The sequence below is a fragment of the Anabrus simplex genome, chromosome 1 (genome assembly GCF_040414725.1).
Source record: "Anabrus simplex isolate iqAnaSimp1 chromosome 1, ASM4041472v1, whole genome shotgun sequence".
Lineage (NCBI taxonomy): Eukaryota > Metazoa > Arthropoda > Insecta > Orthoptera > Tettigoniidae > Anabrus > Anabrus simplex.
This window is the reverse complement of record NC_090265.1, coordinates 1,542,702,214-1,542,727,912: the sequence shown is the minus strand read 5'-3', so window position 1 is coordinate 1,542,727,912 and position 25,699 is coordinate 1,542,702,214. Positions and strand designations below refer to the sequence as shown.

Here is a 25,699-nt window from a genome sequence, read left to right as displayed (position 1 = left end):
ACAACAACAAAAACAACAACAACAGTCTTCCTTCATAAGTATTGTTTGTTTCCATACAGAAAGACAAGGACGCCAGCCGTTTTCGGCTGAAGAGAGTTTCTTTTCTCAGTTATAATTTCTCCAGCTTTAGAAAATACTCTCTCCGCCGGAACGGATGTTGCTGGTACGGAAAGATACCATAAGGCTACATCACTAATGCCGGCACTTTTGTTTTCTTTTTTCCAATATGTCACTGGATTGGTAGTTGGAGGCGCGGGAACCTTCTCAATGTACTGACGGACACTTATCATAGCATCAGTCGCTGCAGTTGACACCCTCTCAGCGTTCTTTTGAAATAAAAAGTTCAGTAAACCACCACCGAATGAGCTGGTGCCTGGCGCGCCTTCCTCAGAAGGGCGATGCGCTGTGTAGTTTTGTTCATGCTTCTTAAGAAATGCAGCTATTTCTGATTCCGCTTGCTTTCGGGTCTCTTCAGCCTTTTCTGGTGATCGAAAAGCAGCTTTTTTGAAGTGTGGGTCAAAAAATGTTGCCAATTTGGAAACGAAACGAGACTCGTAAGGGAACAGTCTCTTTTCTATAGCCGAAAGGAGAGAAGCACAGAACATTTTAGACACTTCGTTGGTTAATATTCCCTGCTTCTTTCTCACGTCCAGAAACAATCCATGAACCAGCGGAATGATCTGAGAGCAGGTGACGTATTGATCTCCTGATAATACCTCCGTCATTGTCAGCAAAGGAGAGGCAACAAGGACCATATCGTGTAATATTCGCCACTCGTCCGCTAAAATAAATAAATAAATAAATAAATAAATAAATAAATAAATAAATAAATAAATAAATAAATAAATAATCAACACGTTAATTTTGTTAGTTAGGATTTCAGAATAAATTGACTGCAAACTAAATTACAGCAGACCTGTGAGTGATCGCGGCGCGTTGACTAGGTCCGATAGAGCTAGGACAATTTCGTCCTTAATATCCAGCAAACGTTGGACCATCGTGAGTTTGCTGTTCCATCGCGTCACGACCTGCTGCTTCACGCGCAGTTTTTGCTTACCAGCCGAGACCTGAATACTGGCCAGTTTTTCACTGGCGATGTTACTATGCCTAAAAAAGGAAGGACAACAGTGGATATTGATATTTGCCTGTATGATATAACGTTTCTGTCATACTGAGATAACAGCACACAAATTATACTTACTCGAAGTATGCGATTATCTCTGCGCAGTGGTCTAATAATTGCGTTAAATCAGGCGTATTCCTTATGCTGTCTGAGAATACGAGATTTAACGTATGCGCAACGCAAGGCACATGGCGAATGCACAAACTCAAGGTAACTAGAATAACTTTTGACGGCTGCCACCATATTTGCAGCGTTGTCGGTTATTATGGCAGTCACTCTGCCCGTAATATTCCACTCTGCAATTACCTCTTTCAATTTTCTCGCTATATTTTCAGTTGTGTGCTGTCCCTTGAATACAGAGCACTGAAGGCAAGCGGACGCCAGATCTGTGTCCTTTGTGAAGTAAGCCGTCACAGCTAAATATAAGTCTTGCCTGTTAGATGACCACGCATCAACAGTCAAGGAAACTGTGGCCGCTTGTGCGATATCTTGCACAACAATGTCTTTCACTTCCGTATGCGTGCGCTGTAATATGTTCTGTGGAAAGAAACACATTTAGGCAAGAAACAAGACATATAAACCTTCATGAACAATGACGCTTCAGATACGAAGAAAGTGCGCAAACCACAAGTATTTACTAGCAAATTGTACGTCGGAAACATATTCAGTTACCTCACGCAACATTTCACCCCTTTAGAGACAGACATGAAGGGGCACGACCTCAATTTTATGTGCAGTATGGACCTAAAGGTTTCTCGTCTGTTTAAATCTGTTAAATGGGTGAAAAAGACCTCATGGGACATGAATATACCACCTAATAAGGGATATAAAGAATATTTCTTGAATTTGTTTCCACGCACGTTTCCTGCTCGAAAGTAACCTGAATAGATACTGTATATTTAACTTACATTTTTGATCGTTTGACGGGATGGTAATGGGTATCTTGGATGAAGAGCCTCAACAAAGGCCCGAAATGACTCCTCATCGACTATTGAAAAGGGATGGCTATCACAAACAATAAATTTTCTCAGAGCCTTGTCAATTTTCAGTGTTTCAATGTTCTCAGGGGTGTATTTTGGTACCGTCAACTTAGATGTGTTTACATCTCGACTGACGCAATCTTTATGGAACCGCTTCAAATGGTCATTGAGATTGGAGGTACCTCCACCCAAGGAGTACGACCGGCCACACAAACCACATTTGGCTTTCTTTCCACCTTCAACCTTCTCAGTGAACTTCCAGACTTCTGATATGCGTTTTGGCATAACTAATTTGATTAAAAGCACTGTAGTAGAAAGTGTACAACAACCAGACCTGACGTAATGTAGAAGACAATAAAACGTCAGTATTTTGAAAACGCACCTGGAATCAATAAGTACGGTACTTCACAATAACAAATATCGCCTCTAGTCCTGTTCCTTTCCGTTCAATTCTGTATGGTAGTGATGTGCGCGAGTGATGCCTGGAATCGCAGTACTCGACTCTTTCGAGTCCAGGCTCGGGCTCGTTTCGCTTGCGAAGACTAGATGACAGTATGACGTCACACGCTCGCTCTCTCGCCCGCTCTTGGATGGATGGAGCATAATATACAAGTGGTCGCCGAGGTTTTGTGGGATTGCGATGGACCGGTACGATATAAATATTCTTAATGAGTGAGAAAAATAAATAATCTGAATTTGATGATGACTTGCGAAAGATAATACTACAACTATATACGCGTAATAAAATATGAAAATATCAGTTCACGGCGTCTCTCACCCACTCCACTGAATATGCCCTATATTCTAATAATGATAGCATAGCTTCTCTGGCCTTCAGCCCAGCTTGGCAGGTTCGATACTGGTTTAGTCCGGTGGTATTTGGAGGTGCTCAGATACGTTAGCCTCGTGTCAGTAGAATTGCTGGGACATGAAAGAACTCCTGGGTGACTAAATTCCGGCACCTCGGCGTCTCCGAAAACCATAAAAATGTACGTAATTGGACATAAAAGTGGTGGTGGTGGTGGTGGTGGTGATTATTGTTTAAAGAGGAAGTACAACTAGGCAACCATCCTCTATATAACACTAATCAGAGAGCAAAATGAAGGGATCCAACTCATAACATTATTATTATTATTATTATTTAAAATCACTGTCACGGAGTCCGGCTCCATGGCTAAATGGTTAGAGTGTTGGATATGGTCACAGGGCTCCCGGGTTCGATTCCCGGAAGGGTCGGGAATTTTAACCGTCGTTGGTTAATTTCCCAGGCACGGGGGCTGGATGTATGTGTTGATTCATCCTCATCACGAGGCGCAGGTTGCCTGCGGGAGTCAAATCAAAAGACCTGCACCTGGCGAGCCGAACCCGTCTTGGGATCTCCCGGCACTAAAAGCCATACGCCATTTCATTTTTTTTTTTTTTTTTTTTTTTTTTTTTTTTTTTTTTTTTTTTTTTTTTTACTTTCACGGTATGCCTACAATCGTCCGAGGGGACTGGTGAATAGTTTATACTTACATCATACTTTCGGCAGATATAATGTAGGGTATTAAGATTAGGCGTCCGGAATGTGATGTATGTACACGAAGCAAATTATCAGACAGAACGCCATTCTGTTCTAGCTAAACAATGAACGCAATGAACAAAATACCCCCTCCGTTTTGACATTTATCATTGCAACACATGGCTGTGCAAAGGAACAAAACCGAGTGTAGTCTTTAGAAGTTGAACGAAGGTCAAAGAATAGCGGCGGGATGTAAGCATTATTTTCTTTCTTTTTTTTTTCTTTACGTCGCACCGACACAGATAGGTCTTACGGCGACGATGGGATAGGAAAGGCGTAGGAAGTGGAAGGAAGCGGCTGTGGCCTTAATTAAGGTATAGCCCCGGCATTTGCCTGGTGTGAAAATGGGAACTTACGGAAAGCCATCTTCAGGGCTGCTGACAGTGGGATTCGAATCCACTATCTCCCGGATGCAAGCTCACAGCCGCGCGCCCCTAACCGAGCTGCGTGTTTCTGTTGCGATTTGTAGTGTAGTGTGTTGTGTGAATATGAAGAGGAGGGTGTTGGGACGGACACAAATACCCAGTCCCCGAGCCAGGAGAATTAATCAGAAGCGATTAAAATCCCCGAACCGGCCGGGAATCGAACCCGGGACCCTCTGATCCGAAGGCCAAGTACACTGACCATTCAGCCAACAAGTTGGACAATAACAATAAGTGATACTACAGCACACGTATGTTTCTGAACGCCCTACACATGTATCTTTGCAATAAATTATCTGGCAGTAATATTGTCATTATTTCGCACAATATTATTACACGTTTTCCTACAAGGACGTCGCGGGAATAATATTTCATAGCTATCAACAAACCCCTGGTGGCTACTTCCAGGCTGCACAGGAATAATAATAATAATAATAATAATAATAATAATAATAATAATAATAATAATAATAGAACGCTGCCGTTATCGACATTAGAAAAGGTCCCCACCACAGTGTGGAAATTGTTCCCATCCCACGCTCATCTTCGGTCCTACGTGTCTATCTTTCAAGTTGACGGTTTGTTAGTAGGTCATACATATTTTGCCTATGATGATAATAATTATCCGCATCACAAAAATATTCTGTGAGTGACCCTGAATGCCGTGCAATCCAGTACAATAGATTATACTGTAGTTCTAAGACATGTCCACAGGTAGCGATACTAGTATGCTTGGACTCGAGTCTAAGAGCACATTACTCGATTCTACTCGATTCCGTCGCTAGCCCATCACTACTGTATGGTGTAAATGAAGCAACTGATGGCCGCGCCCCTCCGATTGCTCCGTTCCTTCCAGTGGGGCAAAACCTCCGGCAGTTGTACCGGGGAAATCCATAGAGCGCACGTCTTGGGTTTTTTTAATACGTCGCCGCTACGATGGAATAGGAATGGACTAAGAATGAGAAGGAAGCGGATCTAGCCTTATTTAAGGTAAAGCCCCAGAATTTGCCTGGTGTGAACATGGGAAAACACGGAAAACCATCGTCAGCGCTGCCGACCGTGGGGTGGTGGTGGTGGTGATTATTGTTTTAAGAGGAAGTACAACTAGGCAACCATCCTCTATATAACGCTAATCAGAGAGAAAAAATGGAAGGGGTCCGACACTTCAAAAAATGAAGGTATCGGCCAAAGAAAGACAAGGGCCACGAAGGGCGTGAAAATGAAAGACTCCCTAGCCCTCGCAAACCTAATAGCGTCGGGGTCGGAAAAGAACAAGGGTTGACCAAGGGAGGTCGGATAGGATAGATGAAAGTGAGGAGCCTGGCACAAGTAAGTGGAAGCAATGCCAGGACTCAGCTAAGGGCCCCGTGGTCGCCAACCCACGCTCCAAAGTTCAGAGCCCCTGAGGCCCCATTTAGTCGCCTCTTACAACAGGCAGGGGATACCGTGGGTGTTATTCTACCGCCCCCACCCACAGGGGGTCCGACCGTGGGGTTCGTTCGAACCTATTATTTTCCGAATGCAAGCTGATAGCTACGTGACCCAAACTACGCGGGCACCTAGCTCGGTGAGCGCACGTCTGGTGGAACCGAGTCCATCAACTGTTCAGCTCTTGTCTTCATCGCTGTTAGGCAGAATTATATCCTCCTGGGCTGGTCCCCACCGTCGGCAGTTCTCAGAATGGTTTTCCAGGGTTTCCATTCTCCGGCACTAAGGTGAATGCCGAAGCAGTTCCTATTATAGGCCACAGACGCCAACCCCCTCACTTTGACCGAACATCTCCTTCGCCGGATAAAATCTCCCTGGTCTGAGAGATGGCGTTACCGTCTAGGAGGCCCACCGTCTCTAACAAGGATGGAATGAAAACACGGGTGGTAGTAGTAATATCTTTTGCAGGTGCACTTTCACCCGGAGCTTTTTTTAAACAAATGCTATTTATTCGGGGCGTCGACCTAAGAAGATCTTTTTCCCCTACTTTGCACGGTATGTTGTGAACCTGTGTGTACAGTATATGGAAATGGCGGACGTGTAAAGTGTTGAATGTAAGGAAAGGAATATTAAGGACGACACAAACACCCTGTCCCCAGGCAAGGGATATTAATCATTTACAATTAAAAACCCCTGACCCGGCCGGGAATCGAACACGGGGCCGCCGGGTGACAGGCGGACGCGTTACCCCCCTACATCGTGGAGCCGGAGCTTACGATTTATTTATGCCATGTTTTACAGCGCAGCACTTACAGACTTGAACTCCTCCGCCACCTCGTAAATAATCATTCCATACTTCTGGTCACGTCTTTCGCGTATTTTACATATGTCCAGAAATTAAAAGCGAATTAAAATTTAACGCGGAACTACGGTATTCTAGCTCCAATATAATGGGCACATTTCAATAATAATAATAATAATAATAATGATAATGATAATTGTTATGGAGATATCCGTGGTAGTTAGAGGTGAAAGAAGGTGCGGGCTGGAATAGGTCTCAACTACAAAATTAAAGTTAATTTAAAACTTTAACAAAGGTTATATTTCCTTTTCAAAATCAACAAAAAACAGAGTGTATAACAGGTACCAAGTAGCAGATCATAATTAACAAATTACAGCTCATTACAAAATTTGGGCTTCGAGCCCCAAGTTTACTTTCTGAGCTCTCAGCTCACGATCACAATTGCTAAAGAGCAGAAAACCCCTAAGTACAAGGAGCACTTGCTCCTAATTACAATGTTAAGGAAAAGAGCAGACCCGCTCTCAATTTGACAGGCCTCTCAAAGGCCACAACAACTTTCACTTCAGACTGCCCTCAAGGCACACCAGGAAACAGGGGTATTTGATACCCACCCTACAGGGCCTTTACATGAGGAAAACAAAACATCAGGTTAAGTTACTGGCCCATAATACAAAATTGAATGGAGGCGATAACTTGCACTCGGAACCGAAGGCCAGTACGCTGACCGTTCAGTCAACGAGTCGGACATTATTATTATTATTACTGGTGTTGGGAATTGATAGACACTACTCGAGATCATTCTTTGGACTGTGCTATGTTTTATATCTTTATTTAATATCATTGTGTCATAAGTGTTATATCTTAGGTTTTTATATTTTTTGATAACAACAATAAATAAGAAAAGAAACGAGTTACTAGTTATGTCTTGGCACAGTTAAGCGATGCCTAAGAAAGGTGCTGGGACTATCAAGACTTACAGAAGAACAGCTTAACACCACTCTAGTCAACATTGAAGCTGCGGTAAATTCAAGACTGATCTCCCATGGAGATGACGCTTAACCCCTGACGCCGGCACACTTTCTTGTTAGTGAAGGACTCATGACCATGCCAACAGGGCCAGCCAGAACCGACTACCAGACTTGCCTTGACAAGAGAATTCAGACTGAGACAAAAGCTGTCAGACGACTTCTGGAGAAGATGGACCAAGGAGTACCTCTTAGAACTCAAGAGCTTTCATGAAGCTCGAGCTGTGGCTGGGAGATCCATTGAGTTCCGACCCGGAGATCTGGCGTTGATTCAAGAACGTGGACGACCACGCCAATTATGGAAAAGAGCAGGAATAGAGAGGTTACTAGAAGGAAGGGACCAGAAGATAAGGACTGTGGTTCTTCGAACCCCACAGGGACACAAAATAGCCCGACCAATTCAGCTGGTCATCCCCCTAGAGGTTGACCAGGGTGGGGAGAATGTTGGGAATTGATAGACACTACTCGAGATCATTCTTTGGACTGTGCTATGTTTTATATCTTTATTTAATATCATTGTGTCATAAGTGTTATATCTTAGGTTTTTATTGATAACAACAATAAATAAGAAAATAAACGAGTTACTAGTTATGTCTTCTTGACTGCTCTTCCAGTATCACGATAATTGGTGTATTTCATTCTACCTGCATTTTCCTATTCTTGTAATGTGATCTGTAATCGTACCGTTATTTATTGTGTGAAGCGCGTTGTTGGCTGATTTCTCGTTACGGGATCGTTCTTCTTTTTCTCCTTTTTCTGGCGTCGGCTGTTTAAATTATATCTCATATGGGCATTATGCCGCTTCCAAGGCAGCTTCACATTACGTTCAATAACAATGATTTTGGTTCTCTGTTAAATCTTTTGTTTTTCTGCAATGAAATTTATATCATACTATCTAATATCATAATTATTATTTATTTTCTGTAACACCGCGGTGTTGAAATTTGATTCTCCTAATTCTAAAATTTTATTTTGGTAAACGTTCACCTGACCTATCCTCATCCTTGTTTTTTCTTTCATTATTAGTTGCGTAACTTCTCTCTTTGTGTACCGGTACGCCTTACTTCTGCAGGCCTTGCATGTTGTTAATGATAGCTTGGCTTGTGAAGCTGAATTTTTCTGTTCGTGTGCAATTGTTCTGTAGTATTAGTGGAACCTATATTTTTCCTTTAAGTTTTGTAATTGTTGTGGGGAATTTCTACTGCCGTTTATTAGTTAATCACATAATTTGATTATTTATTATCCTATGCAATATTTGTTTCAATTCGGGTCGCAGTTTTAGTTGAAGTAATGTGACCGTAATACAATGATTTCTCGTTAAACATTTATTTAATAGTCAATTAGGTTGAAACAAATTTCAATTTAAGTAGATATATCGTATTAAAGCAAACTTATTGGTCAGTATTTTAGGATTATTTAAGAATTGGTTTTATTACAAATAAATTATTAATTTATTTAATCTTGGGTAAAAGGTATCAGTTTCTCAATTTTCCTTCAGTTTAATTGATTGTAATAATTAAAAAGGTATCAGTTTTGGAATTCTCTTCAGTTCTAATTGATTTTAATTATTCATGCATTATTAATTATAATTAATTAATTAAATATTTTCATTCAACCTTTAATTTGAAGTTATCATTTGGTACATTTAGTCTCAATAACCTGGTAACTTGTCAAGTGTAAATTTTGTTTAAGGTCCTGGTCTCTTTATCTTTAATTCATTTGGGTCTCATGCACGTTTTATTTTTGTAGCTTTCTGCACCCAAGGTAAGTAACTTTTGTGCCTTGTTGTCGTACTTGGTTGATTTGACTGTGTTCACTTTCTGTGTCCTTGGGCTGCTGTAGTAAGTAGTGGTAGCAGAGAATGGTTTTTGCAGAAGTCGTTATTGTTGTTTCTACTGATGAACTTGACAAGTTGCTTGGGTGAGTGTTACTAGTGGCCAAGTGAGACAGGCCTTGTAAACTTAATGTAAGACCAAGTGTAGAGTCTAAGTAGCACTTTGTTTTTTTTTTATATCTTTGAACTAAGTTAGGTCATGTGAGTTTAAAATTACCGGCTTTGTGCCCATCTTCTACTGAGTGTAAGTTGTGTGAACGACTGGATTACCTGTATTTGAATATTCTGCTGTGAAACTGTAAGTAATCATACATTTTTAAAACTTTTGGTAGATTTCTACAACCGTGGATTAGTTCAAGAAGATATTACCGTAAATTGAATCAGCAAAGTAAAACGTGGCCAATGGACATTATTAATATGTAGGCCTACCTATTTAAAGAAACTTTTCGGCAACGATGTTCGGTGTTAATTGTATTAACATTGTCTTCAGCAACCAAAAATTTCTTAATATGGACTAATTAATTAAATTAATTGTAAAAAAATATTGTGAAACCATGTCTTGTAAAAGTAATTATATTATTAATGGGGTAACTGAGGAAATTTGGAAGCGTGGTATATGGGCCTCTAAGTGTTAAAGTTGTATTTATTTGAGATTATCAACTGTGTTTAATTTCCTCCTCCTATTTTTTGGGATTTATTGTTATTGGTGTATTTCATTCTATCTACATTTTCCTATTCTTGTAATGTGATCTCTAATTGTACCGTTATTTATTGTGTGACGCGCCGTGTTGACTGATTTCTCGTTACGGGTTCGTTTTTCTTTTTCTCCTTCTTCTGGCATCGACTGTTTAAATTAAGGCCGGTCTCCACTGATTAACATTTAACAACAACATATTAAATTTTAAAAGTGTTAAATGTTAACTGGTGACACCATCAACATTTTAAATGTTGAATACTGTTTCATTTAACATTGTGTCCACACTTAATAAACATGTTAAACTTGACTTTTTTTTTTGTTTATATATAGGTAGTTCATCATATCAATTTGCGGTAATACATTTAGGTGGTGTCTAGTATTTTCAAACAAGGACAATGGACTCAGATGAAGAGGATTTGGCCTTTGTTATTGCCACTGTTGCTTCTTGTTATGATTTAGAAATGCAGTTTTATTAGACACATTTCTTCCTCTCATCCTGCTCATTGCTTCAAAAGCAAACCTCTTTGAAGTATAAACTTCGTCCGCTCCCGACCCCTGACTTCCGACTTTCCTGATTTTTTTTTTTTGCAATACTCGACTGTACTGGGGGTGGAGGAACGCTAGTTTTTTTCGATGCACTCGCGGGAATAATTATAGATAATTTCGAGTTCCTGGAAACTGTCGGCTTTCTTCGCATTATCTCTATTCATTTGATGAGACATCCCACAAACAACGCCTTTCAATGATATCATTAATTCTAGAGTAATCTTGCTTCTGGTCCGGCCCCGCGGTCTAGGGGGAAACGCGTCCGCCTGACACCCAACAACCCCTGGTTCGTGTTCCGGCAATCGGGGGTTTTTAATTGTAAATGATTTATATCCCTGGCCAGGGGACTGGGTGTTTGTGTCGTTCTTAACGTTCCTTTCCTCACATTCAACACTTTACACTTTTGCCATTTACAAAATACACGCAGGAAACCAGAGATCTTCCTAGGTCGACGCCCCGAAGAAATAGCATTTTAAAATAAAATAAAAAATAAATAAAATCTCCTTGCTCCACTCCCTTTCTGACTATAAATTTTAGTATAGTGCAGAGAGAACAATACACGTGCACGTGCGTTATTATTATTATTATTATTATTATTATTATTATTATTATTATTATTATTATTATTATTATTATTATTATTATTTGTAACACCGCGGTGTTGAAATTTGATTATCCTACGTACGTACCTAATCTGTTTACCCTCCAGGGTCGGTTTTTCCCTCGGACTCAGCGAGGGATCCCACCTCTACCGCCGCAAGGGCAGTGTCCTGGAGCTTCAGACTCTGGGTCGGGGATACAACTGGGGAGGGTGACCAGTACCTCGCCCAGGCGGCCTCACCTGCTATGCTGAACAGGGGCCTTGGTGGGGGATGGGAAGATTGGAAGGGATAGACAAGGAAGAGGGAAGGAAGCGGCCGTGGCCTTAAGTTAGGTACCGCCCCGGCATTTGCCTGGAGGAGAAGTAGGAAACCACGGAAAACCACTTCCAGGATGGCTGAGGTGGGAATCGAACCCACCTCTACTCAGTTGACCTCCCGAGGCTGAGTGGACCCCGTTCCAGCCCTCGTACCACTTTTTAAATTTCGTGGCAGAGCCGGGAATCGAACCCGGGCCTCCGGGGGTGACAGCTAATCACACTAACCACTACACCACAGAGGCGGACTTCATTATCCTAATTCTTAAATTTTATTTTGGTAAACGCTCACCTGACCTATCCTCATCCGTGTTTTTTTCTTTCATTATTAGTTGCGTAACTTCTCTTTTGGTGTACGCCTTAATTTTGCAAGCCTTGCCTGTTAATGATAGTTTGGCTTGTGAAGCTGCATTTTTCTGTTCGTGTGTAATTGTTCTGTAGTATAGTGGAATTTAATGTATTTTTCTTTTAAGTTTTGTAGTTGTTTTGGGGAATTTCTACTACTGTTTATTAGTTAATCATTTCATTGGAAGCCTGCCTGGTGGCTGTGATCATTTAGGCGCTGAAGTCTAAACGGCCTGACACCGTGGTTAGCCGGTTCGAGTCCCGTCAGTCGAAAACTTTTCACCATCAAAATGTTGGCCGGCAGGGTAGGGGAGGTAGTGGTATACAATTTCTAATCGCTAGATTGCGTGCCAAAAGCCTGGATTAAATTCCAAACCTCTCCGCAGTGCTCATATGGAGTGAGAGCATATGACGCTGTTGATGGTGATTTGTCCGTCGGACGACGATGTTAAGGCTTGAGCAGACCCCTTTGTGCTATTCGACAGGAGTAGGCTATGTGCCGGCATCGGGTTTCACCCTCTCCCTACTGCCATATATACCGTCATTCATTTCATCTCATTAACTCCTCTGACGAAGTTGACTTCAGGAAGGGCAATCGGTCATAAAAACAGCCACGACGGATTCATCTCACCTCATACTCGACCCCGTGCAATATTTGTTTCAATTCGGGTAGCATTTTGAGTTGAAGTAATGTGATCGTAATACCATGATTGTTCTTTAAACATTTGCGTGAAAGTCAATTAGATTGAAGCAAACTTCAATTTAAGTAGATTTATTGTATTAAAGCAAACTTATTAGCCAGTATTTTAGATTTATTTAAGAATTTGTTTTATTACAAATGAATTATTAATTTATTTAATCTTGGGTAAAGGGTATCAGTTTCTCAACTTTCCTTCAGTTTTAATTGATTATAATAATTAAAAAGGTACCAGTTTTGCAATTCTCTTCCGTTCTACTTGATTGTAATTATTTATTAATTATTAATTATTATTTATTAATTAAATATTTTGATTCAATTTGAAGTTATCATGTGGTACACTTAGTCTCATTAACCTGATAATTTGTCAAGTGTAAATTTTGTTTAAGATCCCGGTCTCTTTATCTTTCATTCAGTTTGGGCCCCATGCTTATTTTATGTCTGTAGCTTTCTCCACTCAAGGTAAGTAACTTTTGTGCCTTGTTGTAGTACTTGGTTCGATTTGACTGTGTTCACTTTCTGTGTCCTTGGTCCGTTGAATAATTCAGCAAAATAGTTAATCACTTGAGATGTTATTTTGACCAGCGTTATTCACATCTGTTTTCTCTTATCTTCTCACAGCATTCAGAGAAAAGGATCTTAGTGGCTGAAGAACTTCTAGAGACTGAAATTAAATATGTGATGGTATTGAAGGCTATACAAGAATGTTTTATGAAACCCCTGAGAAAGAAAATGAGTCCAGAAGATATTCAAGGAATATTTGGAGAAATAGAGGTATGTAACATAACAAATATTTACTCATGTATGAGGGGCTGCCTAGCCAAGGTGGTAAAGGCATGTTTGGTTCATCCGAAAATATGTGGGTTCAATTTCCCATCAGGAACTCGAGAAATTTAAGAAACTGAAATTTCACTTCCGAAGGTGCACAGGGACCTGTGGTTCACTCAGCCTACACCAGAAATGCGTAGCAGTTTAATTCATATGAGCAAAGGTGGCCAGACGTAGAGCTAACTACTCTATCCCACCAAGTGCCGAGGTTACGGATAGTGGAAGCCTTTACATTTCACTCCTCCAAAGGCTTTCATGGCCTGTATAGAGGTGGGTTTGCTTTGCTGATTCATGAGATGTAATATTAAAAGAGGATGGAATATATTGAATTTTGGATTATTTTTAAAAATAAAAATATATTTGTGCACTTATATGTCCCACTTTACAAAATCGTCCTGCAACAAATCATCTTGCAATACAGCTGCCAAAGTAGTACCATTCAGACAATTCAAATACATAGCATGTTTCTTGGGTAGCATGCAAATGTATGGTTACATATATATTTATTACCCTTACTTTTATCCTTGATAGCAACAATGGAGCAGAGGTGGTCGAAGTTTTCGACCAGCTTCGAGCATCCTCAAATACATTGTTTGACTCTACAGTCAATGAAAATAGGGTAAGAGGTTGGCGAAAGAAGACAAGGGTATAGGACACCTTGATTCTCACCAAGGGTTAAGAATCGTTACTACCATGTGGAAACTGGGCGTCTATGAACCACAAGCCCAGTAGATAGGTGGCACTTCAGATTGAATTATCCATACCCACATTCCTGGAACAATTACAAAGCAAAATGGCTGAAATCAGTCTCACCCATGGGGGGATTGGAAATAGATCACATAAAATATTTCGATGAATGACTTGCCCAAACGTGTTATCATGAAGAGCCTTGACCAGATCTACAAAATGCTGTGGACAGCCAAAGAATTTCAGTACTGTCCACACAGCTGGTCACGGGTCTGTGTCTAAAGCATTTTTCCAGGTCATAGAACGCTAGGTATAAAGGAGTATGTTGCTCTCTGCATTTTTCCTGAATTTGTCTTGCACAGAAGATTAGATCTGTTGTGCCTTTGGACATGCGAAAACCGCACTGCGACTCGGGTAGGATCCTCTCGGAAATAATCTGTAGACGATTGAGCAAAATTCCAGCAAGAATTTTACCTGCTATAGATAGCAATGATATACCCGATAGTTGCCACAAACACTACGATAACCTTTTTTGAAAAAATAATAGTCGCATTTTAAGGTCACAAGGTATTTCACAGGTTTCCCATATTAAGAGGTTAGGCATATGAAGTCTGGACTTCAAAGGTAGGCCTCCACTTTGAATACATTCCAAAGGAATGTTATCTGGGTCGGAGGCTTGCCAGGTTTCAATTTGCAGAAAGCAGCATTGAATTCTTTGAATGCTGATGGGAGAGCTATCCATGGTTTTTGAGGATGTAGAGGCACATCATCGAGAAAGTCTTTAGCTGCATTTGAACTCTGAGAAGTGTGAAGAAATGTTCTTTCCAACGCTCTAGTTTTTCTCGACTATCAGTAATAGTGGTAGCATTATTAGCAGCTTTCAGTGTTCCGAGGGGGAGCGAGTTGGGCATATAACACTTTTATTCCTGCATCAGATATACTTTGCTGTTCCTGAGCTTTCTGCTGCCACTAGTTGCACTTTCTCTCTCTTATTTGCCCCTGACATTTATGCTTGAGTTCGAGTGTGTGTTATCTTTGCGCGTGAAGGTGGATCTTGAAGAAGGGATAGATGGGCTTCTCGTTTAGCATTGATGACACACAAAAGTTCTTTGTTGTTGTCATCAAATCAGTCTTGTCTTACCTTTTTCTCAAAACCAATGGTTTATATTCTAAGATGCAGAGTTAGCATCTGGAATTTTCTTCTTGATTTTTTGTCAGAGTGGATGTCTTTCGTTCGAGCTCTCGCTTCACAGAGGAGTTCGGGCTGATGGGATAAGGTAAATTTTATTTTCATATTATTTGTTAAATTAACTTACTTCTCTTGTATGAATTATATTGGGCAGTATCACATCTTCGGTGATTCAATTTAATCAAACTACCACATTTTAGCGCTATAATGTACTTTATTTGGGAGCAGACAACTTTTACCATATAGGCCTACAGTAAATCGTAATATAGAATTCATGTCATTGTATTTTGTTTGCCTGTTTCCAGTAGAAGTACAGGAATCTGTAATTTCGAAATAGGATTTGCAATAATTGGATATGCTGCCGCCTCACGGTATGTATCCGTTGTATAGAAGTAGTTGCATGGTCATTTTTTCAGAATCCCCCCGTTGTTCTTTTAAATTAATAACTTTTTCTAATTTATCTTCCTTTCTTTAACCATTAATTTGTTGTGAGTCATCATTCGGATTCTGAGGACAGGACTGTGAACCCTCATTTCCTGCGAGTGTGGCTGTTAGTTTGATTCGGATGACTTATCAACCTTGAAAGTAAATGTGCAAGAATCATCTTTACGAGTGTTAGCGAGCATGGCTGTTAGTTTGATTACGTTGACTTATCAACCTCAAAAGTAAATGTGTATGAATAATTTTACGAGTGTAAGCGAGCACTCGTCATCAAATATGCTCTTTAATCTCTTTGGGTAATGTATGTTTGTACATCAACTTTTGAAAGTTATTACTAAATGAATATTAAGAAATTTTACGTTCAATGAACAGTATTTTAAGGAACATCATTGCCTGAGTTCAAGAATCTGTGTGTACCAGGTTATGTTGTCAGTAGGGTTGTCAAACACCTTCCACATCCTGTTGTCTGTCTGTTCATATTACCTTTAGTTGCCATTGCATTTGTGTGTTTTGTTTATCTTCTTGTGGTGTGTTTTTATTTTGCAGTTACACAAAACCTGCAAAGATGATTTGATGACAGAGACATGTATCACTTTACAAAATAAAATATTTAAAAATCCTCCTTATCAATACAAATCAACTCATCTGTTAGATGAAGCAAAGTCTAAACATGTTTCAGCCTAATCTCAAGGCCATCTTCAGTAGTAGAACAGTAATTACATAATACACAAACAAATTAAAAATCGTAATGAAGTGAAGTGACTGACCATGATTAGTGAATTAAAAAACATATTGAGGTATAAAGTCCTCTCGTCTAATAGATCGTTCTTGAATTGTCAATTAAAACTGCTGACTGTTAAAATGAAGACACTGTGCTGAGGAGTGTAGTGAGACCGTCAATACTATGGGTTAAAACGTGTGTAAGATCTGTAATGAGAAAAAGGAAATATGACTGGATGAAAAACAAGTTAAAAATAATGTACGAAAAGAAAACTCATATAACTTACTTGTAACAAAAGTTGTCGTCTCGAATGGAGATGACCTTGTCAGTCTAAAGTCACATTGCCTGTGTGTGGCTTACTGTGTACATTATTTTTATCTTGTTTTTCATCCACTCATATTTCCTTTTTCTCATTACAGATGTTACACACGTTTTAATCCATAGTATTGACGGTCTCACTACACTCCTCAGCACAGTGTCTTCATTTTAACAGTCAGCAGTTTTAATTGACAATTCAAGAACGATCTATTAGACTAGAGGACTTTATACCTCAATATGTTTTTCAATTCACTAATCATGATCATTGTCACTTCACTTCATTACGATTTTTAATTTGTTTGTGTATTATGTAATTACTGTTCTGCTACTGAAGATGGCCTTGAGATTGGGCTGAAACATGTTTAGACTTTGCATCATCTAACAGATGAGTTGATTTGTATTGATAAGGAGTATTTTTAAATATTTTCTTTTGTAAAGTGATAACCGTCAATACGGAATGAGAATTATAACTTGCAAGAGACGTGTATAACAAAAATGCATCCATATGATAACTCAGTCATTCATTGGAACGAAATGCCCAATTGTAACCCTTGGGACTAAATTATACATGTGACAACGTTCCTTTGGGATGATATTATTGTTGCTAGTAATCTTGCATTGAGTTTTTTTTTCTGGGGCTATCTGTTGCAGTTTCCTGAGTACATTAATCTTGGATATTATACCGGTATATACAAGCTCAAAAGAGATTATAATAAGAATGTACTGTAGATGATAACTTTAAAGTTCTATTTTTTTAATAGTAAAAATATATTTTATTAGTGAAAATATATAGCTGAGAAAACCATTGGTTTTGAGAAAAAAGTAAGACAAGACTGGTTTGATGACAACAACAAAGAACTTTTGTGTGTCATCAACGCTAAACGAGAAGCCCATCTATCCCTTCTTCAAGATCCACCTTCACGCGCAAAGATAACACACACTCGAACTCAAGCATAAATGTCAGGGGCAAATAAGAGAGAGAAAGTGCAACTAGTGGCAGCAGAAAGCTCAGGAACAGCAAAGTATATCTGATGCAGGAATAAAAGTGTTATATGCCCAACTCGCTCCCCCTCGGGACACTGAAAGCTGCTAATAATGTTACCACTATTACTGATAGTCGAGAAAAACTAGAGTGTTGGAAAGAACATATCTTCACACTTCTCAATCAGAGTTCACATGCAGCTAAAGACTTTCTCGATGATGTGCCTCTACATCCTCAAAAACCATGGATAGCTCTCCCATCAGCATTCAAAGAATTCAATGCTGCTTTCTGCAAATTGAAACCTGGCAAGCCTCCGACCCAGAAAACATTCCTTTGGAATGTATTCAAAGTGGAGGCCTACCTTTGAAGTCCAGACTTCATATGCTTAACCTCTTAATATGGAAAACCTGTGAAATACTTTGTGACCTTAAAATGCCACTATTACTTTTTCAAAATAGGTTATCGTAGTGTTTGTGGAAACTATCGGGTATATCATTGCTATCTATAGCAGGTAAAATTCTTGCTGGAATTTTGCTCAATCGCCTACAGATTATTTCCGAGAGGATCCTACCCGAGTCGCAGTGCGGTTTTCGCATGTCCAAAGGCACAACAGATTTAATCTTCTGTGCAAGACAAATTCAGGAAAAAGGCAGAGAGCAACGTTCCTTTATACCTAGCGTTCTATGACCTGGAAAATGCTTTAGACACAGACCCGTGGCCAGCTGTGTGGACAGTATTGAAATACTTTGGCTGTCCACAGCATTTTGTAGATCTGGTCAAGGCTCTTCATGATAACACGTCTGGGCAAGTCATTCATCAAAATATTTTCTGTGATATATTTCCAATCCCCCCGTGGGTGGGGGAAACAGACGAAGAATACACCCATGGTATCCCTTTCCTGTCGTAAGAGGGGCCCAGGGAGTCTCCACTTGGGAGCGTTGGGTGGCGACCACGGGACCCTTAGCTGGGTCCTGACATTGCTTCCACTTACTTGTGCCAGGCTCCTCACTTTCATCTATCCTGTCCAACCCCCCTTGTTCAACTCTTGTTCTTTTCTGACCTCAACGGTATTAGAGTGTTTGAGGCCTAGGTAGCCTTCCATTTTCATGCGCTTCATGGTTCTTGTCTTTCTTAGTCCGGTACTTCATATTTAAAAGTATCGGATCCCTTCCATCTTCTCTCTCTCATCCCGCTATGGATGGGGGACGCAGACGAAAATTACACCCACTGTATCCTCTGCCTGTCGTAAGAGGCGGCTAAAAGGGACGACCAAGGAATGATGGAATTAGAACCTTGAGACTACTTTTGATAAATACCCCCATGCGAGGAACACCATGTGTCAACTTTACTTGCGATTAGTACCACTATGTGGGTCACGCTATAGGCTTGTGATTAGTAGCATTGTGGGTGGGTAACTATGAGTTTCCAGGACCCATGATTAGAACCACTATATGCGCAACACCAGTGATGTAGTTGGAACAAAATATTTACAGGAACGTTTCCCCTTTCGTAGCCATGACTTGACATATGGTTGTGGGTTAAATATATGCACAGGGGGTCCAACGCTGCTTATGAAAATAAGTAAGCTTGATCTTGCAACCAGCAGCCTATTTCTCTTTTCGGCGTGGATCTCATTGTACACCCATGACGTTTCAGCGCTATATATAGATATAAGATATTCTTACTGAGTGTAAACATGTTACGTCATTCTAAAGTGGCAAAATATTTTCCGGAACGGCGTTCCGGCCCGTTCCGGTCCAACTAAACCACTGCGCAACACCATGGGTCTACGTTGCCTGTTATTAGTACCATAATGTGAGAAACACCATGGATCTGAGCATTGCCTGTGATTAGTACCATAATGTGAGAAACACCATGGATCTGAGCATTGCCTGTGATTAGTACCACTATATGAGTGACGCCGTAGGTCTGCGTTTCCTGTGATTAGTACCTACTATGTGAGGAGCACCACGGGATAATACGGGTCCCTGGGATTAGTACCCCTGTGTGAGGAAAACCATGGGTTTGCATTGTTTATGAGTGGCACCATTATGTGAGAAACACCGTAGATATGCGTCACCTGTGCAAAGTACATTACCTATGATTGGTATCACTATGTGAGGAATACCGTGAGTCTACGTTACTTGTGATTAGTACCGCTACATGAGGAACACCATGGTCTACTTTACCAGCAGTTAGTATCACTATTAGGGGCTGCTGACCTGGATTTTGGATCCCTTTGGCGAACAAGCATAATCGATTTAGGATTTTGCTTTGGAAGCAGTCCTTTGTTCAGTTATTTTATGGGAAGTTGTGGTATTGAGGATCTGATTCACTGATTGTTTTATTTTCATAATCATTGTTCATCTTCGCCGTTTTGAATTTGTTAGTGGATGGATTTTGGAATTATTTTAATTTTCAATATTGTGAATTGGATTCGCTGATTATTTTATATTCATATTCATTCATTCATTCATTCATTCATTCATTCATTCATAATCGTCTTTTTTTTCTTTTTTGAATTTTGGTCAGTGGATAAATCTTGGAATTGTAAGGGACATTACATTCCCTTCCATCTCGTACTATTACGGGCCGATGACCTAAATGTTAGGCCCCTTTAAACAACAAGCATCATCATCATCATCATCATCATAATCATCACCATTTCCAGTCAGTCATGTATTGAAACAGGGATGTGTGCTAGCTCCAACACTCTTTGACCTTTATCTACCTACCATGCTATATGGAACATCTACAGACAAATGTGTAAAGGTCAGATATCGCTTCGATGGGGAACTTGTCTGTCTGGCTAGACTTCGCTCGCGAAAACTTACCAAGATTTCCTTCGTTACGGAATTGCAATATGCAGACGACGCTGCCGCACCTGGTCTCACACCTGACGGGTTAAAACAGTCAGTCAGTTGTTTCAAGAGTGTTTGCAATCGATCGGGTCTCTTCGTTAATGTTCAGAAAACCAAAGTACTCACACTCCCTGCACCTGATCGAACCTCCCAGCTGTCTATACCTCCAATGCGAATACTCCACTGGAGCAGGTCGACCACTTTTTATATCTAGGAAGTATCCCCTCAACAAATGCTAACTGCTCACAAGAAGTGGATAGGAGAATTGGTGCAGCCCACTCAGCATTTGGATATCTATCCCGTCATCTCTTCATGAATAAGGACTTTACAAAGCATACCAAGATCATGGTTTACCATGCTGTTTTCATATCAACACTGTTTTATGGTTGTGAAACTTGGACCCTCTGAAATGAAAATGAAAATCTACAGCCTGTTTCCAGTCATTTGACCAGTCAGGAATGGAATGAATGAAGCCCCCATCTAGTGGCGAGGATAGGAAATGTGTCGGCTGTCGAGGCCTGTCGGACTCCTCTGGGGCAATGATAAGTGACTGACAGATGAAATGAAATGTTAATGGGGAGTGTTCCTGGAATGAAAAATGACAGGGAAAACCGGAGTACCCGGAGGAAAATCTGTCCTGTCTCCGCTTTGTCCAGCACAAATCTCACATGGAGTGACCGGGATTTGAACCACGGTATCCAGCGGTGAGTGGCCGGCGTGCTGCCGCCTGAGCCATGGAGGCTTCACTTGGACCCTCTACCATCACGATATCAAAAAGGTAGAGTGCTTCCATTTCCAAAAACGTAGATCCATCTTGAACATCAAATGGGAGGACCATGTCACCAACCTTACAGTTCTTGAGAAAGCACACCCTGTAAGCCTTGAGGCTATCATCATTGGAAACCATCTCAAATGAATAGCTCACGTCCGTCGCATGAATGAAACCAGGCTCCCTCGTCGACTCCTGTATGCTGAAATCTGCTCTGGCACAATATTTCATGGAGCCCCTTTGAGGCATTTGAAGTCTCGGCTAAAGCATACTATGAAAAGACCTGGAATTAACACTGAATCCCTGGATACGCTTGCTGAGAATCGTACGCTTTGGTGCCACACTGTTTCTACATCAGTTACGACGTTTAAAGAGGAATGATGACAACGTGAATAGGATAAACAACAAGTACGGAAGCTCCGTCAACCTCAGCGCTGCCTTCCCCCAGCCATTCTATGTGATCTGTGTGGATGTATGTTTCAGGCCAAGATTGGGCTACTAAGTCAAATATATATATTTTCGTGTGGCTATTTCTAGCCGAGTGCAGCCCTTGTAAGGCAGACCCTCCGATGAGGGTGGGCACTAAGTCAAATGAAACATATTCACAAAGCATTGTGAGAGTGAAAATGTAAACTGCTAAAGAATATGTACCGTATACTCGGATACGAGTTGCAGCCGCCGATGACGACGCCGATAGTGTATATTTAGTTATTACATGTGACATAGTATAAACATAAAATTAGTTCTAGTTCTACAAATATGATTACTGAAACAATTTAAAAACAAATCACAAGAAATATAAAAAATCACCCAGCACATTTTTTAGGGTTTTTTTTTGGACATTTTCTCCCGGCTGTGCAAATATCATGCATGACAGACTTAGAAGAAGGGGTTATTTTAATACTTATTATTATTATTATTATTATTATTATTATTATTATTATTATTATTATTATTATTATTATTATTATTATTATTATTATTATTATTATTATGACATTACTTATTTCCGCGGAGCATGAGAGGTGAATTGCTGGACAAGGAGCAACTAGAATTTACGTATAGCTAGCAAAATCACATTTGAAGTTTATTTTTCATTGTATTTAACAAATTTATAAGAATTGCAGCTGAAAAGGTACCTTCAGTAATTCAATGAAAGATGAGATGTTCTAGAATTTACATGGATTAATTCTGGATATTTACAATATGAGGGGCTTGAAGGCTCCAACGTTTTTACAGCAATATGATTAATTAAATGTAACTCGTTATGAGTAGCACAGTCCAAATCTTTGACCCGCAAGTCTACAGAAAGTAGCACAGGTGGAGTCAACCCCTTCTGTAATTTACACAGTCAAAAACAGAAACCTTAGCTTCCAGTGTTTGTTTTACATCAGAGTACAATTTGCCCCTTTGTGAGTTATGAACATTCACCCATGAACGAGTCGGTCATCATCACAGAAGAAAGCAGTAATACAAATTACCTCTACACAGCTAACATGAATGTTACCCTAAAAAAATAGAGATGATATTAAGAGGCATATGGCCCACACTACTCAGCTAAAGGAATAGAAAATAAGGTTTACATTTACAAGGCCGGCCGTGGTGTAGGGGTAACGTGCTTGCCTATTACCCGGAGGCCCCGATTCGATTCCCGGCCAGGTCAGGGATTTTTACCTGGACCTGAGGACTTTTTCGAGGTCCACTCAGCTTACGTGATTAGAATTGGGGAGCTATCTGACAATGAGATAGCGGCCCCTGTCTAGAAAGCCAGGAATAACGGCCGAGAGGATTTGTCGTGCTGACCACACGATACCTCGAAATCTGCAGGCTTTCGGGCTGAGCAGCGGTCGCTTGGTAGGCCAAGGCCCTTCAAGGGCTGTCGTGCCATGGGGTTTGGTTTGGTTAGGTTTACTAGGCCGGAAGAAGACAGTGAGATGGAGGCGGAAATTTAACCACTCCAAATTAATTTAAGCAGCAAGATTCCTAAGTGAGTGTCCAACCCTATGGTACAGAGGCTAGTCCCACACTACTCGGCGACGAAGTATTAGAAGGTTTAAAAGTGAAAAAACAAAAGGGAATTTAGATGGTTGGAAGCTTAGTCACTCTACACAAATTTAGAGGAAGGTTAACAATGGTAAAAACTCATGCTTCCTCATTTCAATTGAATCGTTTGTTGCAGAAACAGCACTTCTCCACTTTTTGACACTATATGAGTTATTAATACTGCCATGATTAATGCACGAAGGGCTACCATTTTGTGCAGAAAAAACACTTCTACCATATATCTCTGCCTGTCAGTCGCGAATGAAAGTTTCCGTTTTGTGCAGAAAGGACACTTATCCTGGTGAGGTGTTGTTTTTACTTCACTTGAGTCGCTAGGAAGAGGTGTGAAAAGAGATGCAAGAGTCGCGTTTCATATAAATCAATTTATGGAATTTCAGTATGAGGCAAATCATGTATTGATGGACTGTGCGTTCATGCTTTCAAGTTGCTTATTTCTGCAACCCGTCTCCCTGTGTTACCAACTAGACTTGCTTACCCAAAAGGCTGTGTTCCATTAAATGAAAAGAAATTAGCAGACATAAAGAAGTTGGAATCTTACATACCAGAAGAACACCATGAGTTTTATAATGAACTGTTTGCATGGACAACATCAGCACAATAGAAGTGAGAAGCATTGTTCAAAGATAAGAGACTTACATGTTACTTGGCTTATATTGTGTTGTTTTGTTTTAAATATATTTTGTACTTTCGAAAGGGTCATAAAAGGAGTATTCTTATGTTTATTTTTCTATACAATGTGGTCTAATCATAATATGTGCAAATAAGTAAGTCTTACAAATAACTATTAAATAATGGGTTTAAACACTGTATTGCCTCAGTACAAAATTTGTACTTTATTTAATAAAGTTCCTTTTGAAATTGAAATGACGTTAAAATCAATGTTACACTTCCTTATATTCTTATTAATGGTGTTTGTTTAAGAAACAGCACCTCTCCACAATTTTCAACAAAGTCTGTAAAGGAACGTATTGAACTAATTCATACAGACAACCTATCTGTCATAGTCATTTCAACAGTAGAATAAGCATAATAACTATCCGAAGGTTAGAAATGACATTACACACTACAGAGAGTTTTTCCTGTTTTCTGAACAATTTGGTACGTTGGAGAAGTGTCGTTTCTGAAACAAACGATTCAATTATTTCTGCAGAGGAAATGAAAATATAAAAATCTAAAGACGAAAAGTTACATTTTGTTCTTGAAAGAAAAATCTTTACATTTAATTTGAGAATGGAGTCAGCGACCTAGCAGTTAAAGGGGACATAGAAATCTTCCCAAGCTTCACACGCAGTAGTTCACTTAATAAAATTGACTGCCACACCTTGTTTATTATGATGTCATGATGCCAAAATCCCCGCCTCTGTATCTCCTGAAGGAGATTTCCTCTCTTCTTTGTTCGTAGTAAACACATTAAAGCTGCCACAAGATTAGTCAGACTATGCTCAAAGCTTGCGTCTTAAATAGGGATTTTGGCAGAACCATCTAGATGTTCTAGTGATAACTCTTTTGATTGGATTAAATTCATATCAGATATTCTGATAGGTGAATTAGCTTGATATGTCTGTAGAGTGGTGGATTAAATAAACTGCAGTTTAGGTAATTTCAGATAATTAAAAACAATGGAAGATCAACAGTATGAATAAGATCTAAATACAAACATTCTCCCTGACAACTAATGGCATATGAACTCTGGATGAGGTAACATTTAATGTCAGAGACATCTAATCCTTAAATGGAAAAGCTACTATGATTTCATCAAGTTCACAGTTTCTCCTAGAGATGGATGCAGAGTCGTAGAATGCACAGTTTAAAATTCACCAGGAGATACACTCACGTGAATAGTTTTGAAAATTGTTAGTTGCACCAAAAACTTACAATTTTTGAAAATCAAGAAGATTTTGCAATCCTAAAAATATTTTGCTTAATTGTCCTTTAGGACAGAAGTGGCTGTTAGCTTGACGTAGAAGAGATGTGCGGGAACCACACCAAAAGTCCCGAAGTCTGGGCAGTAGTGCCTTGGGTTGACGGCAAGGGTGGCCGTGGTGGCCAATGTCCTGGGTCGATCCTCGGATCCTCAAAGTACCCTGAGATACAAGTCCCATCGTACTGTGAGGCTTAAATAACTGGTAATGAAGGTTCACAACCCAAGTCTATGGCCACAGGTAGCGAGTGAGTAGAGGAGTTGATGCAGAGTCTGAGTCGATTCTCCAAGCGCTGGGTCCGGGTGAGCATCCGATAGGAGTTAACGTTGGAGCTGGCGGGCCCTGTACCACCCCAAGCCTTCCTCAGGCAGGTTTCATCTTCATCTTGGACGTAGATGTGGGAACTGAAATAAATATCACTGGAGGCCAGAAACAATGCCTTTCCAATCCTTGTCATAGGTTATATGTGTCTGCTCAGAATGGAGGAGAGGAAACTCTTGAGTTCAAGTTTACATCGTGGAGGTGGGGGCAGCTAATGGCA

At 40.1% G+C, this 25,699-nt stretch overlaps 1 protein-coding gene across 6 annotated transcripts in view; it reads left to right on the top strand.

The window, feature by feature from the left end:
* The window catches only part of LOC136858486 (protein vav), a 705,311-nt gene that overhangs the window by 163,124 nt on the left and 516,488 nt on the right, over window positions 1–25,699 (top strand). For all 6 annotated transcript variants that reach the window (XM_067138064.2, XM_067138062.2, XM_067138063.2 and 3 more), the window contains one exon: window positions 12,998–13,150. In XM_067138064.2, the coding sequence (XP_066994165.2) occupies window positions 12,998–13,150 (153 nt within the window). The remainder of the gene's footprint in view (window positions 1–12,997; window positions 13,151–25,699) is intronic.